Raw genomic sequence first — 19,204 nt, 5'->3', positions numbered from 1 at the left:
CCGGGGCAGTCGGGGCGGCCACGTCATCGGGCTCTGCTCGCCTGCCCGGCGGTGGATGGTGGGAGTCAAGATGGCTGCGGCTGCGGCGGCAAGTATTCGGGAGAGACAAACAGGTACCTATGTAATTCCCTTCCCCTTCCTGCGGTTTTGGGACCACCGTAGAGACATCCTTTTCCTCTGCTTGTCGCCCTCACCCGGTGACCGTGCGTGCAGCTCCGTGGAATTCACTTCAGTTCGCAGAGCATCGAAAGCCCCTCCCCTTTTGAGTTTGAGAGTAGAGATGCCATTAGCTCGAGAGCCCGGCTTGTCACTTGTGCAGGAGAAGGGCTTGAGAAGTGGGCCGGTTGCTACTGTTTTGCACTTGTTTCTTTCCTACCGGGCCTCAAAAGGCCATTACAGGATCTGAACAGCTGGCATATTTTTACCCGGTATTACTACCTGTGAGGTCCCGGATTTGTCTCTGCGCGCGGTTCAGTTCTCTACCAGTTTTAATGTTGAAAGAGTTTGGTTTTCTGACACTTCCACCACAATTGCAACACAATGGGAGAATTAATCCAGGAGTACCTTTTATGCCTCCTGTTGTTACTTCACTTTTAAATATCAAAGCTTTTTATTTACATATTTTTATATAGTGCTGTAATACCTATGAGCTGCTAAAGTATTAAATAATTCATTGCCAAATAAATTACTGGCAATGTATATTATTAGCTGGGCATTAGGTACTAACATTTTACCAAAAAATGTCTGTATGCACGTACACATAAATATACAAATGTATCACTGAAGTCAATCTCGTATTTTACCTGCTTCAAGAAACAGGCACTTGAGTGAATGAATAGGCTATAAATTGATATTCAGGTGATTTGCATATTACAAAATTTTATTTTAGGAGCTGGATTGCAGATTGTTGTGTATTAATTTAATAAAGCTTAATCTAAATGCTTCTGAAAATCAGCTAAGTGGATTTTAGGTGTGCCAGTCTTAAAAACTAAATCATCTAACTAGTACTCTCCCTTGCCTATTTGGCCATCTCACGTTCACATAGGAATATATTCAGATTTTTCTTTAGAAAAGGTTTCTGAGTCTGCTGTAACACATGAGCAGATGAGCAATAAAAACTGCAAATTACTATAATATACAGAGAATAACTGCTATGACTTCAGAAATTTTGTGTTTTCTTAGCAGGGGTTATCAGTTACCCATTACATATCTGCAAAAAAGTCTCACTTTTTCCTTAGAGCATGTGATATTAAACAATGCTTCACTGAATCTTGACAGGATTTCACTGAATCTTGACAGGATAAAGTGTCCATAAAGTGTACTCCAAAATAACAAAAAAAAATAGACGTGCCATATAAAGGTTTTGTATACAAACCAATTAAATATATCATTGATAATTTTTAAGAAAGACTGATCTTAATCTATGCTTTCATCCAGATAGTAAATAGATAACAATATCAGTTATCTGTTGAGGCCACTGCAACTTCATGATTTGCATCTATATAAAATAGAGTGTGAGATTGTCAGGAGAAATGGAAAAGGCTTCTTGCTTAATATTTTTCACATTTTCCTCTGGGTGCAGATGCCTATTGTATTTTAGAAGATCTCCCAAATACATCCCAATTAGCTGTTGATGTAATTGTTTTACTGATAGTTTGTTTGAGATAGTAAGTAATAAATGTGGGGGAGCAGGGTATGAAATCCTAAAAAACAATGGTAGTATTTAATAAGACTATTTTCATTTCCAGTGGCTTTGAAGCGTATGTTGAATTTCAACGTGCCTCATGTTAAAAACAGCACTGGAGAACCAGTATGGAAGGTAAAGGAGTTTAATGGAGACTATTTCCTCTTTCTTGGCCCTTACTGTAGTGATTGGAGAGAAATTCTTGTTACACTGAACAGTAATACATTTTAGTTGTAATGCATGAATATCTTATTTAACATGGCTTTTTAATGTGAATCTTTTTGATAAACGTGTTATGGAATAAGACTGGGGAAAATGGAAGTTCCTATGGCCAGGCCAGGATCCTCACCTGACCCTAAACTGTTTTATGAGGTAATTGGCCTACTACTAGGCTAATACTTCCACACCCCACAGACAATGAGCTGTTACTTACTGAGTTACCATATAAAGGCTCTGTCCAGTGGGCAGTGGCAGAGATGGAGGTAGATTATGGACCTGCAGACTGCCAGATGCAGACATGATTTTAGTGCTCCACCACCAGTAGAATAAAGCTGGGTATAAACCCTTTTATCCCAAGAATGTTCCATCATCATTTCCTTGTCTCACTGAATCCATAGTGAACTTGCCCTAGGCTGAAACCCTCAGGCAAGATAAACAGGTGATAGTAATACTCACCTAGGGATTCCATCTGGTCTCTGAGGTGGGGGCCTCACTAATAGGTCTTTATTTACTCTGGTTGGTCTTCTTTGAGAAATGTTGGAGAACCTTTGAACTCTGAGCTTTTTCCCATTTTTTGAGTTAAACCGTGTTCACTTTATCTCTCTCTCCCAGGTATATATAAAGTTAAGTTTAAATTTGTTAGTTTATAATTTCTTTATACTTATCTCTTGCTAACATTTAAGAAAAGAAAACTTTCTTACAAGTTTGGATGTTTTGAAAACTCATGAGTCCTTTAAGTCCCTTAGGTTAAAGCTAAAGGAGGTTAAAGTTATCTATGTTGGATTCATAGTTTAAGCTTAAGTGTTGCCCTTTATTTTCCCTTTCCTTCCTGTTTATTTGTGGGCATCTTCTTATTACCCTTTGTATACTAGTGTATTCTTTCTAAAGCCTGTATTGAGCTTTTGAGTTAAAAAGCTTGAGAATTTCTTAGGTACAGGTATGTGTCAAATTCTTTCCATACCTATCAGTTCTATATCACAAGATAATAAAACAGATGTATAGGGACTTAAAGAGGGAAGATTTTTGAGGGACACAACATCCAACCTCTCATAACTAGAGCAAGAAGAATTTTAGTTTTTCTGAAGAAAATGCTGGCATTCAAGAAAACCATGTTTTCATGACAGCATGTTTTAGCCTCTAGTGATTTCTTACTCAAAAAAAATTATGAAAACACTTGCTAGTTGAAGTGTCTCTTTTGTTTAAACCTTAACTCTAAAACTAATTTTGACTTAGAAGACCCAGTTGGAGTTCGTAAAACTCAAAGGTGTCAGTGTCAGTACTTTTTAGAATGTGAGGAAATACATGTAACAGAATAAGGCTAGCAAGTACTCTTTAGGGACTTAATTTTTAAAATGAATTTATTTCTGAGATGCTTAAATTGCTAAATTTTCTTTATAGGTTTGGAACTTGTTGTGCATTAGTCTTGAGTGATTCATTTTTCTCAGAAAGGATATGTGTGAACTGGGTAGGGGAATGTATGTGAGTTTGCTGTATGTTCAAAGTCCTTTATAATAGTTTTAAGATTAAGGTTTTATAGTCTTTAATATGTTTTTTTACCTAGAAAAAACATTTTATAAGAAGAAATTTACATAATTATTTATTTTAGCCTAATAATGCTTTTTAAGAATGGATTACTACGTGAATGGACATTTTGTTGAATAATGATGGATAGTATTAAATTGAGTTAAGAATAAGAATTCCATACTGTCTTGCCAGTGGGTTTCAGCCCCGGGCAAGTTCACCATAGATTCAATGTGACCAAAGAAATGACAGTAAAACGTTCTTGGGGTGAAAGGATTACACCCAACTTTATTTCCATGGTGGCAGGTCAATCACTAAAATCCCATTCACTTAGAGTGAGTCTGCATGCAGCAAGCAGTCTCTGCCTCTAGACCTCTCTGTCCACACCACCATCCTCTGGGCCTCTGTCCTCGGCGCTTTCACCTTTCCAGCCTCTGCTCTGCTCTCCTGCAGCCTTGCAGCCATGCCACCCTGTCACCAAGAGCACTAGGCAGGGCTCCCCCTATAGAGTCAATGACAACGTATTGCCCACACGTGTGTAGTGAGCTAACTGACCAGGGCCAGGTGAGAGTTCTGGGCCACAGGAACTATCATTTTATCCACAAGTAAAATGATTCATTAAAAGAAAATGTACCTCAACATTGTGTTATTATGGGTTCTCTGTTGATTGTTCACTGATGATGATGTTTAAAAAACACATTTTTTTAAAACTAGGTGCTCATTTATGACAGATTTGGCCAAGATATCATCTCTCCTCTACTCTCTGTGAAGGAGCTGAGAGACATGGGAATCACTCTGCATCTGTGAGTTTTTATATATTTCTAATAATGACATCTGTTGTCAAGCACATGGTTAAAGATGTCTTTGACTACCCTGAACTCAAAATTTTAAGGGAAATGTTTAGAGAAAATAACGTTAAGTTATAGTACTTACCAACATTTTTTTCCTTCTATTCAACTTTTTACTTCCGAAGTTAAAAATAATCCTGAGTTTGAGGCTTTATAATATGAGAATTCAAATGTTCTCTCTTGTTTCTGTTTCTACAGACTGGTTTACCTTCTTAAGTGAAGGAAAAGAACTGGATGTCTTAAGGTCTTTTCCAACTCTGAAAACGTTTTTTTCCTTTAATTTAAATATACTTTTTAAAAAGAGGAATATCTAGTTTATCATTAATAAGAAAAATTTAAGTAACTCTGAAGTAATGATTGTCAGTCATCATAGGGGCCTATTTTGTCTTAAGTACTGAATTTATTTGATTATATTGCATCTGATATGTTTGATGAATAAAACAAATTGCATGACTTTATAGAATTGACCCAATAGAACAATTGAAGAAGAGTTATGTTCATGAATAGATAGTAGTACTTTTATGTACTGAAAGAGTCCAATTTTATCGTGTTCCAACCTATCTAATTTTCATTTGTGATGTTACATATTGAATTGAAATATGCTCTTTTATTGGGAATGTGGTTTTAGAATGCCAGTGAGTAGCATATAAGAATCTGGTTAAATTGTTAAATTCTTCAATTTTATATTGACTATTTAAATTAATAAAACATATTACATTAATTCTAAAATATACTTTTCATTTTCTTATATTTCCGAAATTAGGATCTCTCTTAGTTCATGTCATGCCACAGTTTAATGGCAGCATTTTTCTGCCAATTTTAGTACAAATTTTTTTTTTGTATCATTAGTCTACAATTACATGAGGAACATTATGTTTCTAGGTTCCCCCCTTCACCAACCCCCATTACAGTCACTGTCCATCAGCATAGTAAGATGCTATAGAATCACTACTTGACTTCTCTGTGTTGCACAGCCCTCCCCGTGCCTCCCCCCACATTATACATGCTAATCGTGATGACCCCTTTCTTCACGCCCCCCCCTTATCCCTCCCTTCCCACCCATCCTTCCCAGTCCCTTTCCCTTTGCTAACTGTTAGTCCGTTCTTGGGTTCTGTGATTCTGCTGCTGTTTTGTTCCTTCAGTTTTCCTTTGTTCTTACACTCCACATATGAGTGAAATCATTTGGTATTTGTCTTTCTCTGCCTGGCTTATTTCACTGAGCATAGTACCCTCTGGCTCCATCCATGTTGTTGCAAATGGTAGGATTTGTTTTCTTCTTATGGCTGAATAATATTCCATTGTGTATATGTTCCACATCTTCTTCATTAATCTACTGATGGACACTTAGGTTGCTTCCATTTCTTGGCTATTGTAAATAGTGCTGCAATAAACATAGGGGTGCATCTGTCTTTTTCAAACTGGGCTCCAGCATTCTTAGGATAAATTCCTAGAAATGGAATTCCTGGGTCAAATGGTATTTCTATTTTGAGCTTTTTGAGGAACCTCCATATTGCTTTCCACAATGGTTGGACTAATTAAATTCCCACCAGCAGTGTAGGAGGGTTCCCCTTTCTACACAACCTCGCCAACATTTGTTGTTGTTTGTCTTTTGGATGGTGGCTATCCTTACTGGTGTGAGGTGATATCTCATTGTAGTTTTAATTTGCATTTCTCTGATGACAAGCAATGTGGAGCATCTTTTCATGTGTCTGTTGGTCATCTGAATTTCTTCTTTGGAGAACTGTCTGTTCAGCTCCTCTGCCCATTTTTTTTTTTTGAGAGGGCATCTCTCATATTTATTGATCAAATGGTTGTTAACAACAATAAAATTCAGTATAGGGGGGTCAACGCTCAATGTATAATCATTAATCCATCTCAAGCCTAATTCTCATCAGTCTCCAATCTTCTGAAGCATAACGAACAAGTTCTTACATGGTGAACGAATTCTTACATAGTGAATAAATTCTTACATGGTTAACAGTACAAGGGCATTCATCACAGAAACTTTCGGTTTTGATCATGCATTATGGCCTATAAACAATCAGGTCAAATATGAATATTCGTTTGATTTTTGTACTTGATTTATATGTTGATCCCACATTTCTCCTATTATTATTATTATTTTTATTTTTAATAAAATGCTGAAGTGGTAGGTAGATGCAAGATAAAGGTAGAAAACATAGTTTAGTGCTGTAAGAGGGCAAATGTAGATGATCAGATGATCAGGTGTGTGCCTATGGACTAAGTATTAATCCAGGCTAGACAAGGGCAGCAAGACATCCACGGATGCAGAAGATTTCTCTCAAAGCGGGGGGGTGAGGTTCTGAGCCTCACCTCTGTTGATCCCCAAATTCTCACCTGATGGCCCCCCTGCAACTGTGCCTGTCTTAGGTTGTTCCTCCCTTGAGGAATCTTACCCGTCTCTGGCTAACCAGTCATCTTCCGGGGCCATACGATCCTCTGCCCATTTTTTAATTGGATTATTTGCTTCTTGTTTGTTGAGGTGTGTGAGCTCTTTATATATTTTGGATGTCAATCCTTTATCGGATCTGTCATTTATAAATATATTCTCCCATACTGTAGGATGCCTTTTTGTTCTATTGATGGTATCCTTTGCTGTACAGAAGCTTTTCAGCTTGATATAGTCCCACTTGTTCATTTTTGCTTTTGTTTCCCTTGCCTGGGGAGATATGTTCATGAAGAAGTCACTCGTGTTTATGTCCAAGAGATTTTTGCCAATGTTTTTTTCTAAGAGTTTTATGGTTTCATGACTTACATTCAGGTCTTTGATCCATTTCGAATTTACTTTTTTGTGTATGGGGTTAGACAATGATCCAGTTTCATTTTCTTACCTGTAGCTGTCCACTTTTGCCAAAACCAACTGTTGAAAAGGCTGTCATTTCCCCTTGTATGTCCATGGTACAAATTTTTTTAATAATAATATGTTTTAAAATTGATAGTACCTTAGGTTTCATGAAATACGGTATTTTACAAGTTTTTCCTTCCATTTTTATGTCACACTTAAACTACAGATTGTTGTTGGTAGCACATTCATTTTTATGAACTGAAGTTTAGCCTGATGCCATCCTAGGAAATGTTTTATTAAAAGCATTGGTTATTATTGCTGCCTCACTGCTTAACTCCTTTATTTTACTAATGAAAAGGCTAAAGTTTATGGAGTTTAAGTGATTGTCCCACAGTTGTACAGCTAATTAACAGCAGTCATGGCCAGATTGCTTGACCACTAATTCTGTGTGTTTGTCTGCTGACCATAATGGCTCAGTAATGTGACCAGCAGAAGTGAGGCCTAACTCAGTACTTCCTTAAGGGGGTCACAGGTCATGTCCCAGTCAGAGTTGTGGATTCTCTGCCCACCTGTTGCTGTTGGTGCCCGCATATGGAAAGTTTGCACAGCTACCCTGGTGAATTTCTGTGCCTCCTGCCTCTTGCCTATTCTTCCCTATTTGTTGGAGAATACTTCATCAGTTACTTTATACTCTGCAAGCTGGTTTGGACTGATATGTAAGAAGCAATGACAAGTTTCCAGAATATGAAGTAGTGGCTGCAGCCCTTTAGGGGTGTCCTTCAGTTGGACACCAGCATAAAAAGACAAAAACCAATGGCTGCGATAGCATTATAATCCTTCTGGTGACAGTAGCTGCAGCAAAATTGATGTAAAAAAGTTACTAAATGCAGACCCACAGGCAGCATGTGTCTCTTTCACTCTTCTTTATAGAAAGATGACTAAACTACTGTATCTAGAAGGATGTAATAGTATATTGCTTATAAAAGGATGACTAAAATATTGTAGAAATATAATGTGATCATATTTCCTGATATAAATATGGTGAAATCTTACAGTGAAGAATAAAGACATGTTGTGATTTGATACTGGGATATTTTAATGAGTATACTCCTAAATTATAAAAAGAAAAAACTGTGAAGTGATATAATTTATGAGATATTTATTAGATGGTCACTTTTGCATTTTCTTATGAAGCAGTAAATACAAAAAAATAGGTTCTGTAGTTTTAAGGAAGCATTCACATACCTTTCATTTTAAAATTTTATTTTATTTATGATTTTTTTCATTGCTTCTTCTGTTTCGTTTTCTCTCTCTTGGAGAACTACACTTTCTTCGCATTCACCTTCCCCCACCATATTTGTATGAAAAATGGGAATAAAATTGGTTTTGAATGTGTTTTAGTTCTCATTCAAAGAGAATATGGGTAGAAGAGACAGTCTGACCACAAAAGTTATTAAAAATAAGGTGATTGGAGTAGAAGAAATGAAGAGGAAGAGGAGATTAGGATCTTACTAATAAATAATTGTAAGATAAATTTTAGCCGAAATAAGCAGGTGAAGAGAGGCAACAAAGGGCCAGGTAGTTTATTTGAATGCCCCGGGCGAGGTTCCCTAGTCTATGGAAATGGTGGCTGGGGAAGTGGCGCGAAAGTAGACAGGCAGCAAGTTTTTAAAGAAGGTAGGGGGAGACAGAGCTTAGATTTACAGCGGTGCTAGGATTGGCTAGCCTAAGGCACATTTTTCAGGTTGGGAGGGGGCAGCAGCCAGGGACTTTGGCACGTCATCAGTGTCTGATGTGCTCACCCCTCCCCCCAGTGCCTTCAACCTTACAATAACAACACCGATACAATGAGGAAGTTGGGTTAAGTGACTACGTGCAGCAAGATCTTTTAAAGTGTTGGTTATTGTCCTGGACTGGTAAACTCCTAGTTTGAAAAATACTGTCTTAAATATTTAGTAAATATTGTTATCTAAAGTTACCACGGAAAAAGTGAGTTTTATGTTCTTTGTCTTCTAGACTTCTGCACTCTGATCGAGATCCTATTCCAGATGTTCCTGCAGTGTACTTTGTAATGCCAACTGAGGAAAATATTGACAGAATGTGCCAGGTAATATGAGTTCTTATTTTCCTGACTCTTGAATGTGGGAACAGATTTTTTAAAAAATCTTAGATGTCCAGTGTGAAAAACCAGCTATTCCCTTACCCAATTTTCTGCTTTTAGTTTTTGAGACTATTTTGAGTTTTAAATTGACTGAAAGATTCAAAATTTTTGGCTGAACAAGGATTATGTTGATTAAGACTGAGTCCAGCTTTAGAGAACAGAAAACCTAACTATATTAGTTTTAAAAAAAAGATTTTATTTTTCTAAGAAAATAAGCAAGTCTGGGAGTAGGAAGTCCAAGCTGATACAGCAGCTCCATAATGTAATCAAAGGCTTAGGCTCTTTCTCATCTGTCACCTTTAGTTTGATACTTTTCATTGTCTTGCTTATTGCTTCATTTATGCAAGGTGGCAGCTGCAGCTGTAGAACATCTATGTTCAAGGCAAGAAGGAAGAAATGGACTGTGCCAGCCCTAACTGTTCATTTTGATTTGGAAAGCTAAACTCTCCAAGAAACTCCCAGAATACTTTGATTTATGTCTCACTGGGTAGAATTAGCTTCAAGGGAGGCCGCAAAAGTTAATATTTAACTGAATGTATTCGCACCCCAAACAAAATCTGTATTCTTTTACCAACGAAGAGAGGATAAATGAATGTTGGATAGGTGGGTAGTAGTGTCTGCCACAAGTCATAAACCTCTTTACTTGCTATTGACTGTTAAATCAAATTGTTATTTAAATTGTTAATGGAGGTCATGTATTTTGTGTCCTGTGTAGCTAATGATACCCAGCTTTCTTTTTACTCTGTGTAAGCCTGACTATGCCATTTTTAAAAGAGGTATGATTTGTCTATCCCTTTCTCTTTCCTCTTTAAATAAAAGCTTTATTGACATGGACCATACAGTTCATCTGTTTATAGTTTGCAAAGTGTACACAATTAAGTGATTACTAGTATATTCAGAGTTGTGCAACCATCACCATAATCAGTCTTTAGAACATTTTCATCCCTTCAACTGTTACATCCCTAACCCTCTGACCCCATCTCTAAGCTGCTGTTTGTTTCTATATATTTGCCTATTCTGAATATTACATATGCATGCAATCATATACATGATCTGTTGTATCTGGCTTCTTTCTCTTAGCATAATGTTTTCAAGGTTCATCCATATAGTAGCTTGTATCAGTACTTCATTCCTTTTTATTGCTGAATAATATTCCATTGTATGGATATAATAAATTTTGTGTATCCATTTTTATCAGTTCATGGACATTTGGATTGCTTCCACCTTTTGCCTAGTATGAATAATGCTACCATTTATGTACAAGTTTCCATGTAGACATATTTTTATTTCTCTGATGTGTGTAAATGCCTAGGAATAGAAATGCTGGGTCATATAATAATGCTATGGTTAACCTTTTGAGGAACTGCCAGACTTTTTCCAAAGTGGTTGCATCATTTTATATTCCCTCCAGCAGTATATGCAGGTTCTAATTTCTCCAGATGGTTGCTAATAATTTTTATTATCTAATATGTTGATTGTAGCCATCCTAGAAGTTATAAAGTGGTATCTCCTTGTGGTTTTGATTTGTATTTTCCTGAGAACTAATGATGTTATATGTCTTTTAATGTGTTTATTGGCCATTTGTATATCTTTGGAGAAATGTCTGTTCAGATTCCTTGTCCAGTTTCTAATTGGGTTGTCTTTTTATTGTTGAGCTCTTAGAGTACTTATATGTATTTTGGGTATTAGACCATTATCAAGAATATATTACTTGCAAATTTTTTTTCCCATTCTGTGGGTTATCTTTCACTCATCTTGATGGTATCCTTTGGAGCACAAAAATTGTTAGTTTCAATTTTAAAATTAATTTTACCTGTTTTTTTCTTTAGTTCTTGTGCTTTGGGTGTATGTATTTCAGAGAAGCCATTGCCAAATCTCGGTTTTGTTCAAAGCTTTTATAGTTTTGGCTCTTATGTTTAGGTCTTTAATCCATTTTGCGTTGTTTTATATATGGTATGAAGTATGTATTAAGCTTCATTCTTGCATGTAGCTATCCATTTGTCTTAGTATCATTTGTTGAAGAGATTATTCTTTCCCCAGTAAGAACAGTCTTGGCAGCTTTGTCAGAAAGTAATTAACAGTAGATACATTGGTTTATTTCTGGACTCTCAGTTCTGTTCTGTTAATCTCTATGTCTGTCCTATGCCAGTACCACACTGTCTTGATTACTCTTATAACTAGTATCGAAATTAGGAAATTTAGTCATCCAGTTTTGTACTTCATTTTCAAGATTGTTTTGGCTTTTCTGGGTCCCTTGAGTTTCCATATTAATTTTAGGATTAGCTTGTCAGTTTCTATAAAGAAACCACCTGGAGTTCTGATAGAGATTGCATTGAATTTATAAATCAATTTGGAGAGTATTGCCATCTTAGCAACATTAAGTTTTCTCATCCTTGAACATGGGATACCTTTCCGTTTATTTAGATCTTTAATTTCTTTTAGTAATGTTTTATATGTAGTGTGCACAATAGGTTTTGCACTTCTGTTAAATTTATTCCTTCATATTTTTTTAATGCTATTAGGACTGAAATTGTTTTCTTAATTCCATTTTTAGGATTGTTCACTGAAAGTGTATAGATACCCGGTTGACTTTTACATATTGATCTTGAATCCTGCAACCTTCCTCAATTTAGTGTCTTTTAGAAATATCTCCATTGTTCTTTGACCACTTCCTCCTTCTTGGTACAATAATGTTCCATTCTCAGTATGTGCTTCTCTGCCTAGCCCAAGAGTCAACCATTTGTCTAAGAGGCCCTGGTTGCTTTTTGTAAGAGAATGGTATTTAGAAATCAGCATCTGGGCATATGTGTAGTCATTGCTAATAGGGTGTCACAGGTCTTAAGCCCTCTCTTGCACAGTTAGGAAATGTGTGTGTGTATACAGAGGTACATATTTATATATGCTTATATAGGCATATATGTGTGTGTGTGTGCACACTGCTACATACCTACACATACTTTTATATCTATGTTTAATTCTGTAAATCTTTCTATTTATCTCTCTAGATAGATGGACAGATAACCTCCAAAACTGTTTCAGTCTAGAAATACAGGATTTATTCTAGCTTTTACTTTTCCTCTTCACAAATTTGTAACTCCTTTCTCTGACAGTGAAAAACATGGCTCCCAGTATCTTCAACATATTTTCTTATTTTCTCAGTCCTCTCAATGCTTAGTCTTTCATCCTTTAACCAATGTCCCAACCCTTGCTAAACCACTGCCCTGCTCAGCCACCTTCTCACACAGGCTCCAACCCCTCTGTTTTTCACATTTAAACATCTCTGAAATCAAATGTGTCTTAAAATTGATGGCGTGTTATAGAATTTTATTAGCAGTATTAATTCTTCCTTAGTGTTACATAAAATAATGGTTCCTATTATAATTGATAGATCTTTTCTTACTTAGGAGAAAGGATTCAAATAGTCTATGTTGCATATTATAACAAAGAAGGAATTTACAATAGGCCAACAATTCTACTTCATAGTGACTTTTTTTAGTCAGATTCAGTTTAGTTACAAATAAGTCTGTAAATATATTCCTGATTTAAAGAAATATGGTTATTTAGATAGCTGTTTGCCTTGAGTTTAAGAAGATGAGTAACTTTAAGAATATGTGTACCTTCAGTTTATACTACTTGGGGATGCTTGAGAAGTGATACTTCTGGAACTGGTTATTGGAATTACAACATGTCTGCACAGTGAAGAAAGTATCTTGTGCCATCACATGACCAGAGCATTAGAATGCAGTGTCTGCTGACTATAATAAGCATTTTACTATATAAGAGAGCCACTTCTGTATTTTTTTTTTAAGAAAAATGCAGGCACACTGTTTCAAAGAAGTTTATGCAGTATAATAATTAATAAGATTTTATTGATAATATAATTATAACTATTAAAGTATATGTCATTTATAGCTGTGAATCATCTTCATAGCTTTGTTCTCTTAGGATACTTTTTTTGATTGTCATTTATGTAACCTGTCTTTTAAATACATATATTATTCTCCAAAACTATATTCTTAACAGTATCTAAAAGATTTTCATGTATGGTCATCCTTTATACTGTCTTATAAGAATGAAGTATTTCTTGCATTTATAGGATCTTCGAAATCAACTTTATGAATCATATTATTTAAATTTTATTTCTGCTATTTCAAGAAGTAAACTGGAAGATATCGCAAATGCAGCATTAGCAGCTAGTGCAGTAACACAAGTAGCCAAGGTGAGAGATTTTGGTTGGCCAATGACATTTGTTAATATAAAATGTAGTAAAGTTCTGAAACCTATTAATTGACACAGGTGGCTAATTTACAAAGGGCCAGTACAACCTTAGAAAAATTGGACTCAGTACTTTCAGAAAGAGTTCTGATAATGTAAATTATCTTCAACATGAACTAGGCAAAATCAACCAAACTAAAAAAAGGAACCTTTTTCAATGAATTTGAACGACAAAAGCTGAATCAGTTTTTGTTTTAGGCAGGGATTTGTATAATCATTTTAGCTCCACTAGAAATAGTTTTGCAGTTATATTGTCGTAAATTTTACTAAAATATGTTGACATTGTTGTATCTGTAATCACTACAGTCCCCATAGTATTTCCAGATCTTTTCTTACTTAGGAGAAAGGATTCAAATAGTCTATGTTGCACATTACAAGAAAGAAGGAATTTACAATAGGCCAACAATTCTACTTCATAGTAGTGACTTTTTTTAGTCAGATTCAGTTTAGTTACAAATAAGTCTGTAAATATATTCCTGGTCATAGCCCTGTTGTGTCCTGTGCTTCTTGAATTTAAACAAGACATAAAATTCCAGGGAAGAGGAATAAAGAGGCACAAAATCTCAATAATGTCAATTATTCATGGGTATGAAAGTACAACATACAGAATATAGCCAATAATTCTGTAACATCTTTCAGTGTTAACAACTGCAGTAGTTCGGGTGAGGATTTAATAATGTAGATGAATATGGAATAACTATTTTATACTTGAAACCAATAAAATATTGTATGTCAACTATAACTCAATAAAAAAATAATAGATTGGGGTGGATGGGTGGGAAGGTGAGGAGGATAAAGGGACATAAAAATCTCAATCATAATATAAGTTGGTCACAGGGATGGAAGTGCAGCATGGAGAATATAGTCAGTGGTTCTGTAACATCTTTCTATGTTGACAGATAGTAACTGCACTAGTTGGGGGAGGATTTTATATTAGTGATTAAAACTAATATAAAAATTAAAATTGTGACTGTTCTTCAACATTGATATCCATTCCCAGCCCAACCACAATTTAAAAATAACTTTTGAACCACTGTGTTGTGGACTTGTAACCAGTGTACTATTGTGTATCAACTATACTTCAATTAAAAAAATTAACAAAATAGGAAAAAATCCTAGGGAAATTATATAGGGCAAATAAAAGATTAAACAAACATACATTTAATTCCCATTTTTTCCCACTGATAGATTTTTCATTCTTAAATTTAGATAGGCCACAACTACTTTTGATTAGTTTTTGAGGCTTACATCTTAATGTTCTTGCTCTTTTAAAATTTATCATCAACTTTACATAAAATATTAGGAACCATTTCAGTTTAAAACTAAATTCAATATATTTCTAGTAGTTTTCTTATTTTTCTCCCAATTTGCACTTCTGAAAAACTAGTATAACTTTCCCACACTTAGGAACATTCAAGATGGAAAAACAGTTGTTATGACTTTCTTAGGAAAGTGTGATTAAAACTAATATAAAAATTAAAATTGTGATTGTTCTTCAACATTCCCAACCCAACCACAATTTAAAAGTAATTTTGCATCTCCTTAAATTTTGTTGTCTGAAAATGTTACTCTACTCCTTGATAACTTATTGTTCAAAGGGTTGTTCTTACTTTTTTATAATATTAATTCCTCATTCTTGCCCAAGGAGGCAATCTCCATGTTATAATTCTTAGTTATTGAATATAATTACAATTTTTTTCCATTTTTCCCACTGCTAGATTAAACTAAACTAGTAAATATGAAGATTTGTAAATCTTTTCTTTTGTTTCTAGGTTTTTGATCAATATCTCAATTTTATTACTTTGGAAGATGATATGTTTGTGTTATGTAATCAAAATAAGGAACTCGTTTCATATCGTGGTATGTAAAAACAGGAATACTATAATTCTTTGTTAACAAAATGGTGTACTGTAAAAACAGTAGTGAACATGTTTAATGCAGTCTGAAACCGGCTTTGTTTACAGTAGTGTAAAAGTTTTCTTATATGTGACAGAATTATAAAAAACACTTAATATATATTATCTTTTTTATAAAGTGCATGAAATACCAATTCTCTGATACTGTAAGTACCTGTAACAACTTGTATTCATGGTTCACTCATGGCAAGTAAGACAGTGTTTTAGCAGTAGAATTCAGTTAGTCATCTAGTACTTTGACCCTTGGACAAGAACATCTTACTTTGCTTCTCTGTGCTTTATAGTTTCCTCATCTGTAAAATTGGGGTAATACTATTTACCTCATAGAATTTTTGTGGAAATTAAATGGATTAGTGTGTGTGAAATGCCTAGAAAAGTTTCTAGCACATGGTAGGCATTCAGACAAGATTGACTAATAATGCTTTTTGTCAAGATCAGACAAGGAGTCAGCAGCTACTGTAATACTGTTGTAGAATGAAGTAAAGAGTGCCATTCTGAAATACAGATTGTTAGACTCCCTTGATTCTTATACCAATGCAGTAGTGGGATTGCGTATTGGTATTTGATCAGATGCTGTCTTAACACCTCTGACGTTTCTATTCCCAATTTTGGTTAAATTGACCATTCCTGGGTTATAGATTAAAATGAACAGATGCACATACACACACACACCCATGTGCACACCCACACCATGTTATATTGTCCGTTGATTATTATTTTGTAAAACACTGAACATGAAATCTACCCTCTTAACATTTTTTAAGTGGTACAATACAGTATTGTTGGCAATAGATACAGTGTTGTATGCAGATCTCTAGAATTTACTCAACCTTGCTTAAGTGAAAGTTTATGCCTATTGATTAGTTATGTCAAATATTTAGAGAAAATTACAGACTGTGGGAAATGTGATTAGCCTTTTCAGTGAAATAATCATTAATTTGCTACTTAAGAATTGAGATGTTTGGAGAGGATTAGAATTTCAGTGGTTCTTGAGTAGGGAGTATGTACCCCTAAGGGAGCATTTAGAGATGTATAAGGACATTTTTTATTGTCACAATTGGCTGCTGCTAGCATTTAGTGAGCAGGGACTAGGGATGCTAGGTGTTCTGCGGTGTGTAAACCGTGCTCCTAACAGAAAGTCATTGTGCCCACAGTGCCAGTGGTGTACTATTGTGAAACACTGGACCAGATAGTGAACTTCCTGAGAGAAGAGAACATGAATACTTTAATATCACTGAGCTCCATAGCATACTTTCTTGCTAAATAAATAAAACGACATCCGTAAAAGGATGTATGTGTTTGCTGAATTGCCCACATAAGACATTTTTCACAGTAGTTTTTATTTCCAGAAGTCTATTTACAATTGACTTAAATTAATCAGATACTTAGTTAAGTTACATATTTAACACCTAGGTTCCCTTAAGCCTTTAAGCTAAATTAATGACCTTTGTTACATTACTTATAAATCTGGTTGCATAAAAGCAAGCACCTTAACTTTTTCTTTGATCAATTAACTCATATTGAAAAGACCAAATTCTAATCAATCCCATTTAAAAACTTAGCAAACTTAGTTTGTTAAATTCTCTTTAACAGTTCAAACAGCATTTATAAATTCAGTATATTAAATTTTCTTTTTTAAGTGCTTCAAAACCAGACCAGGCAAACTCACATCTAACAAGCAAAATCTGTCCAAATATTTAAATAATTCTTAGAAATAAATTTATAGTGAGTCTGAGTGTATTAGACATTCAAGTAGTTATAAATTTAATTAGTTTTCTTAGACCCCTCAACTTAAAAGCACTTTAACTATAAGCTCATTTGCATCTCAGCATTACTTTGTGAAGTAGGTTACTATTATTTCCATTTTCCAGATGAAGACATTGAGGTACAGATATTAAATAACTAGATAAGAAGATTACTAAACTCACACATTCAGTCCAGCCAGACACAGTGTCTTAGCCATTATGTAACTATATGCCAAATCCTCTCAAACATTACAAGTGCGTTAGCTGATTATTTAAATAGGTTATTCCAAATATATTAATATCATGGATTTGTTTGTATCACCTACTTTCCATGGACTGGGAATTTACCTAATAAGGAAAGCAGATTTAGCATCTCAGACTCAGACTACTACCTCAAACAGACCAAGTTGTTATCACAAGTTGAGGTCAGTTTTTTGCCTGTTCAGGTCGGTTCTCATTTAGAGATGTGAGACAGGATATGGTACCTTAGGCCTGTAGACACCCATATAGATTTTACTTGTATCATCAGTGATTGACAAAGTGAGTTGAGTGTTTCCCTGAATTGCTGTCCCCTAAATTTATATAATTCACGTGTTTCCCTTGACTGTTTCCATCATGTGATTTGGATAGATGGCAGTCTGCAACACCAAGTAGCAGCATGTTTCCTCATCTAGATTCTGTATTGCCTGCTTGAATTCTTTATTAATAATTTTTATGCTCTCTGCATGGACTGTACTTTTTCCAAATACTTTGATATATACAGTTGGATTCTGTTTTGCTCTCATGATAATCACAGTTGTATTGAATTTTACATTTGTTTTCATGTTTAGAATGTTGGGAAATTTAAAATAGCATATAAATAATGTTTTAGTCCAGTCAGTCTTTTAACAAATAGTTTCTGAGCATCTATTTGCTGGGCAATAGGCGTGGGTTTTATGAGAGATGGAAAGATGAATAAGGCAAGGTCTTTGTTAAGGACAGTCTTCACAGCAATGTTACTTAGAATGTAGCTCTGAGAATCACCTGAAGTACTTGTCAAAATTATAGATTTCTTAGAATTATCCTAAATCTATTTAATTGAATTTCTGGGGGAAAGGGCTAAGAATCTTTAATTTTTAATAGTTTCCAGGGAAACTTCTTTCTCTTCTAACATATTTCTACCGTGATTCTTATACGTGTTAAGGTTTGATATGTACAATGTAATAGATCAAAAAGGAAATTCATGTAACTTATTAAATACAAAGAAAATGATATGCAGTATTGGTCTTGCCATATTGATTTGCATTGTCCTTGTCTCACAATAGTTGGATAATAAAATCAGTAGTTTCTTGAGGCCATCTAGTGTTGGTGAATAAAATTATGGGATACAGTATTTATTTCCTATTTGCTCCTGCAAAAATTATGTACAGTGTATGTAGTGAGTTTTTTTCTTATTATTACTCCAGTATTGATACTACTCATTACTGCTATTGATATTAAGGGGTTTTTTTTGAGGTAGTGTAATTTTTAATCTATTCTTGTTCACTTAATATTTAAAGCATAAGATTTTTCCTTAGTTATTAAAAGTGTTGATTATAAATTTAGTGATTATTTTAAGAGTATAATAAAAGTAAGGCATAAATTTTGGTTACCTTTTTCTCTCTTACCTATGTCATTTTAGCCATTAACAGGCCAGATATCACAGATACAGAAATGGAAACTATTATGGACACTATTGTTGACAGCCTTTTCTGCTTTTTTGTTACACTGGGTAAGTTTTCAAATCTTTCTGGTTATTTCTTCAAAGTAAATTATTTAACAACTTACTTTAACCCATTATACTGTAGTATCCCATTTTATCTATCTGGATCTCTACAAGCTCTCTCTCCAGATTTGGGATAAAATATACTTTCTGTACTGTATAAAACCATAATTCTAATAATTTATGTAGTTATTCCTCTTGAGTTAGCATTGAGCAAATCTAGAGTTGTCTTCTTAGATGTCTTTGGTAATTGTAACTTTCTAATATATTGTTTGAATGGTTTGGTGA

At 34.7% G+C, this 19,204-nt stretch overlaps 1 protein-coding gene across 3 annotated transcripts in view; it reads left to right on the top strand.

The window, feature by feature from the left end:
• Positions 1 to 19,204, top strand: part of SCFD1 (sec1 family domain containing 1) — a 97,130-nt gene continuing 77,926 nt past the window's right edge. For 2 of the 3 annotated variants that reach the window (XR_012120575.1, XM_073211414.1), the window contains exons 1-7: positions 7 to 113; positions 1,749 to 1,819; positions 4,139 to 4,227; positions 9,095 to 9,185; positions 13,336 to 13,458; positions 15,287 to 15,374; positions 18,836 to 18,925. Coding sequence is in view for 2 of the 3 variants with exons in the window: in XM_073211414.1 (XP_073067515.1) it covers positions 56 to 113; positions 1,749 to 1,819; positions 4,139 to 4,227; positions 9,095 to 9,185; positions 13,336 to 13,458; positions 15,287 to 15,374; positions 18,836 to 18,925 (610 nt within the window). In the remaining variant the exon portion in view is untranslated. Of the gene's footprint in view, positions 114 to 1,748; positions 1,820 to 4,138; positions 4,228 to 9,094; positions 9,186 to 13,335; positions 13,459 to 15,286; positions 15,375 to 18,835; positions 18,926 to 19,204 lie in introns of all 3 variants that reach the window. The other variant, XM_073211415.1, reaches the window with a different exon arrangement.

Source organism: Manis javanica, chromosome 8 (assembly GCF_040802235.1).
Source record: "Manis javanica isolate MJ-LG chromosome 8, MJ_LKY, whole genome shotgun sequence".
Lineage (NCBI taxonomy): Eukaryota > Metazoa > Chordata > Mammalia > Pholidota > Manidae > Manis > Manis javanica.
Note: the sequence above shows the minus strand (reverse complement) of the source record. Positions and strands in the feature narration are given on the sequence as shown.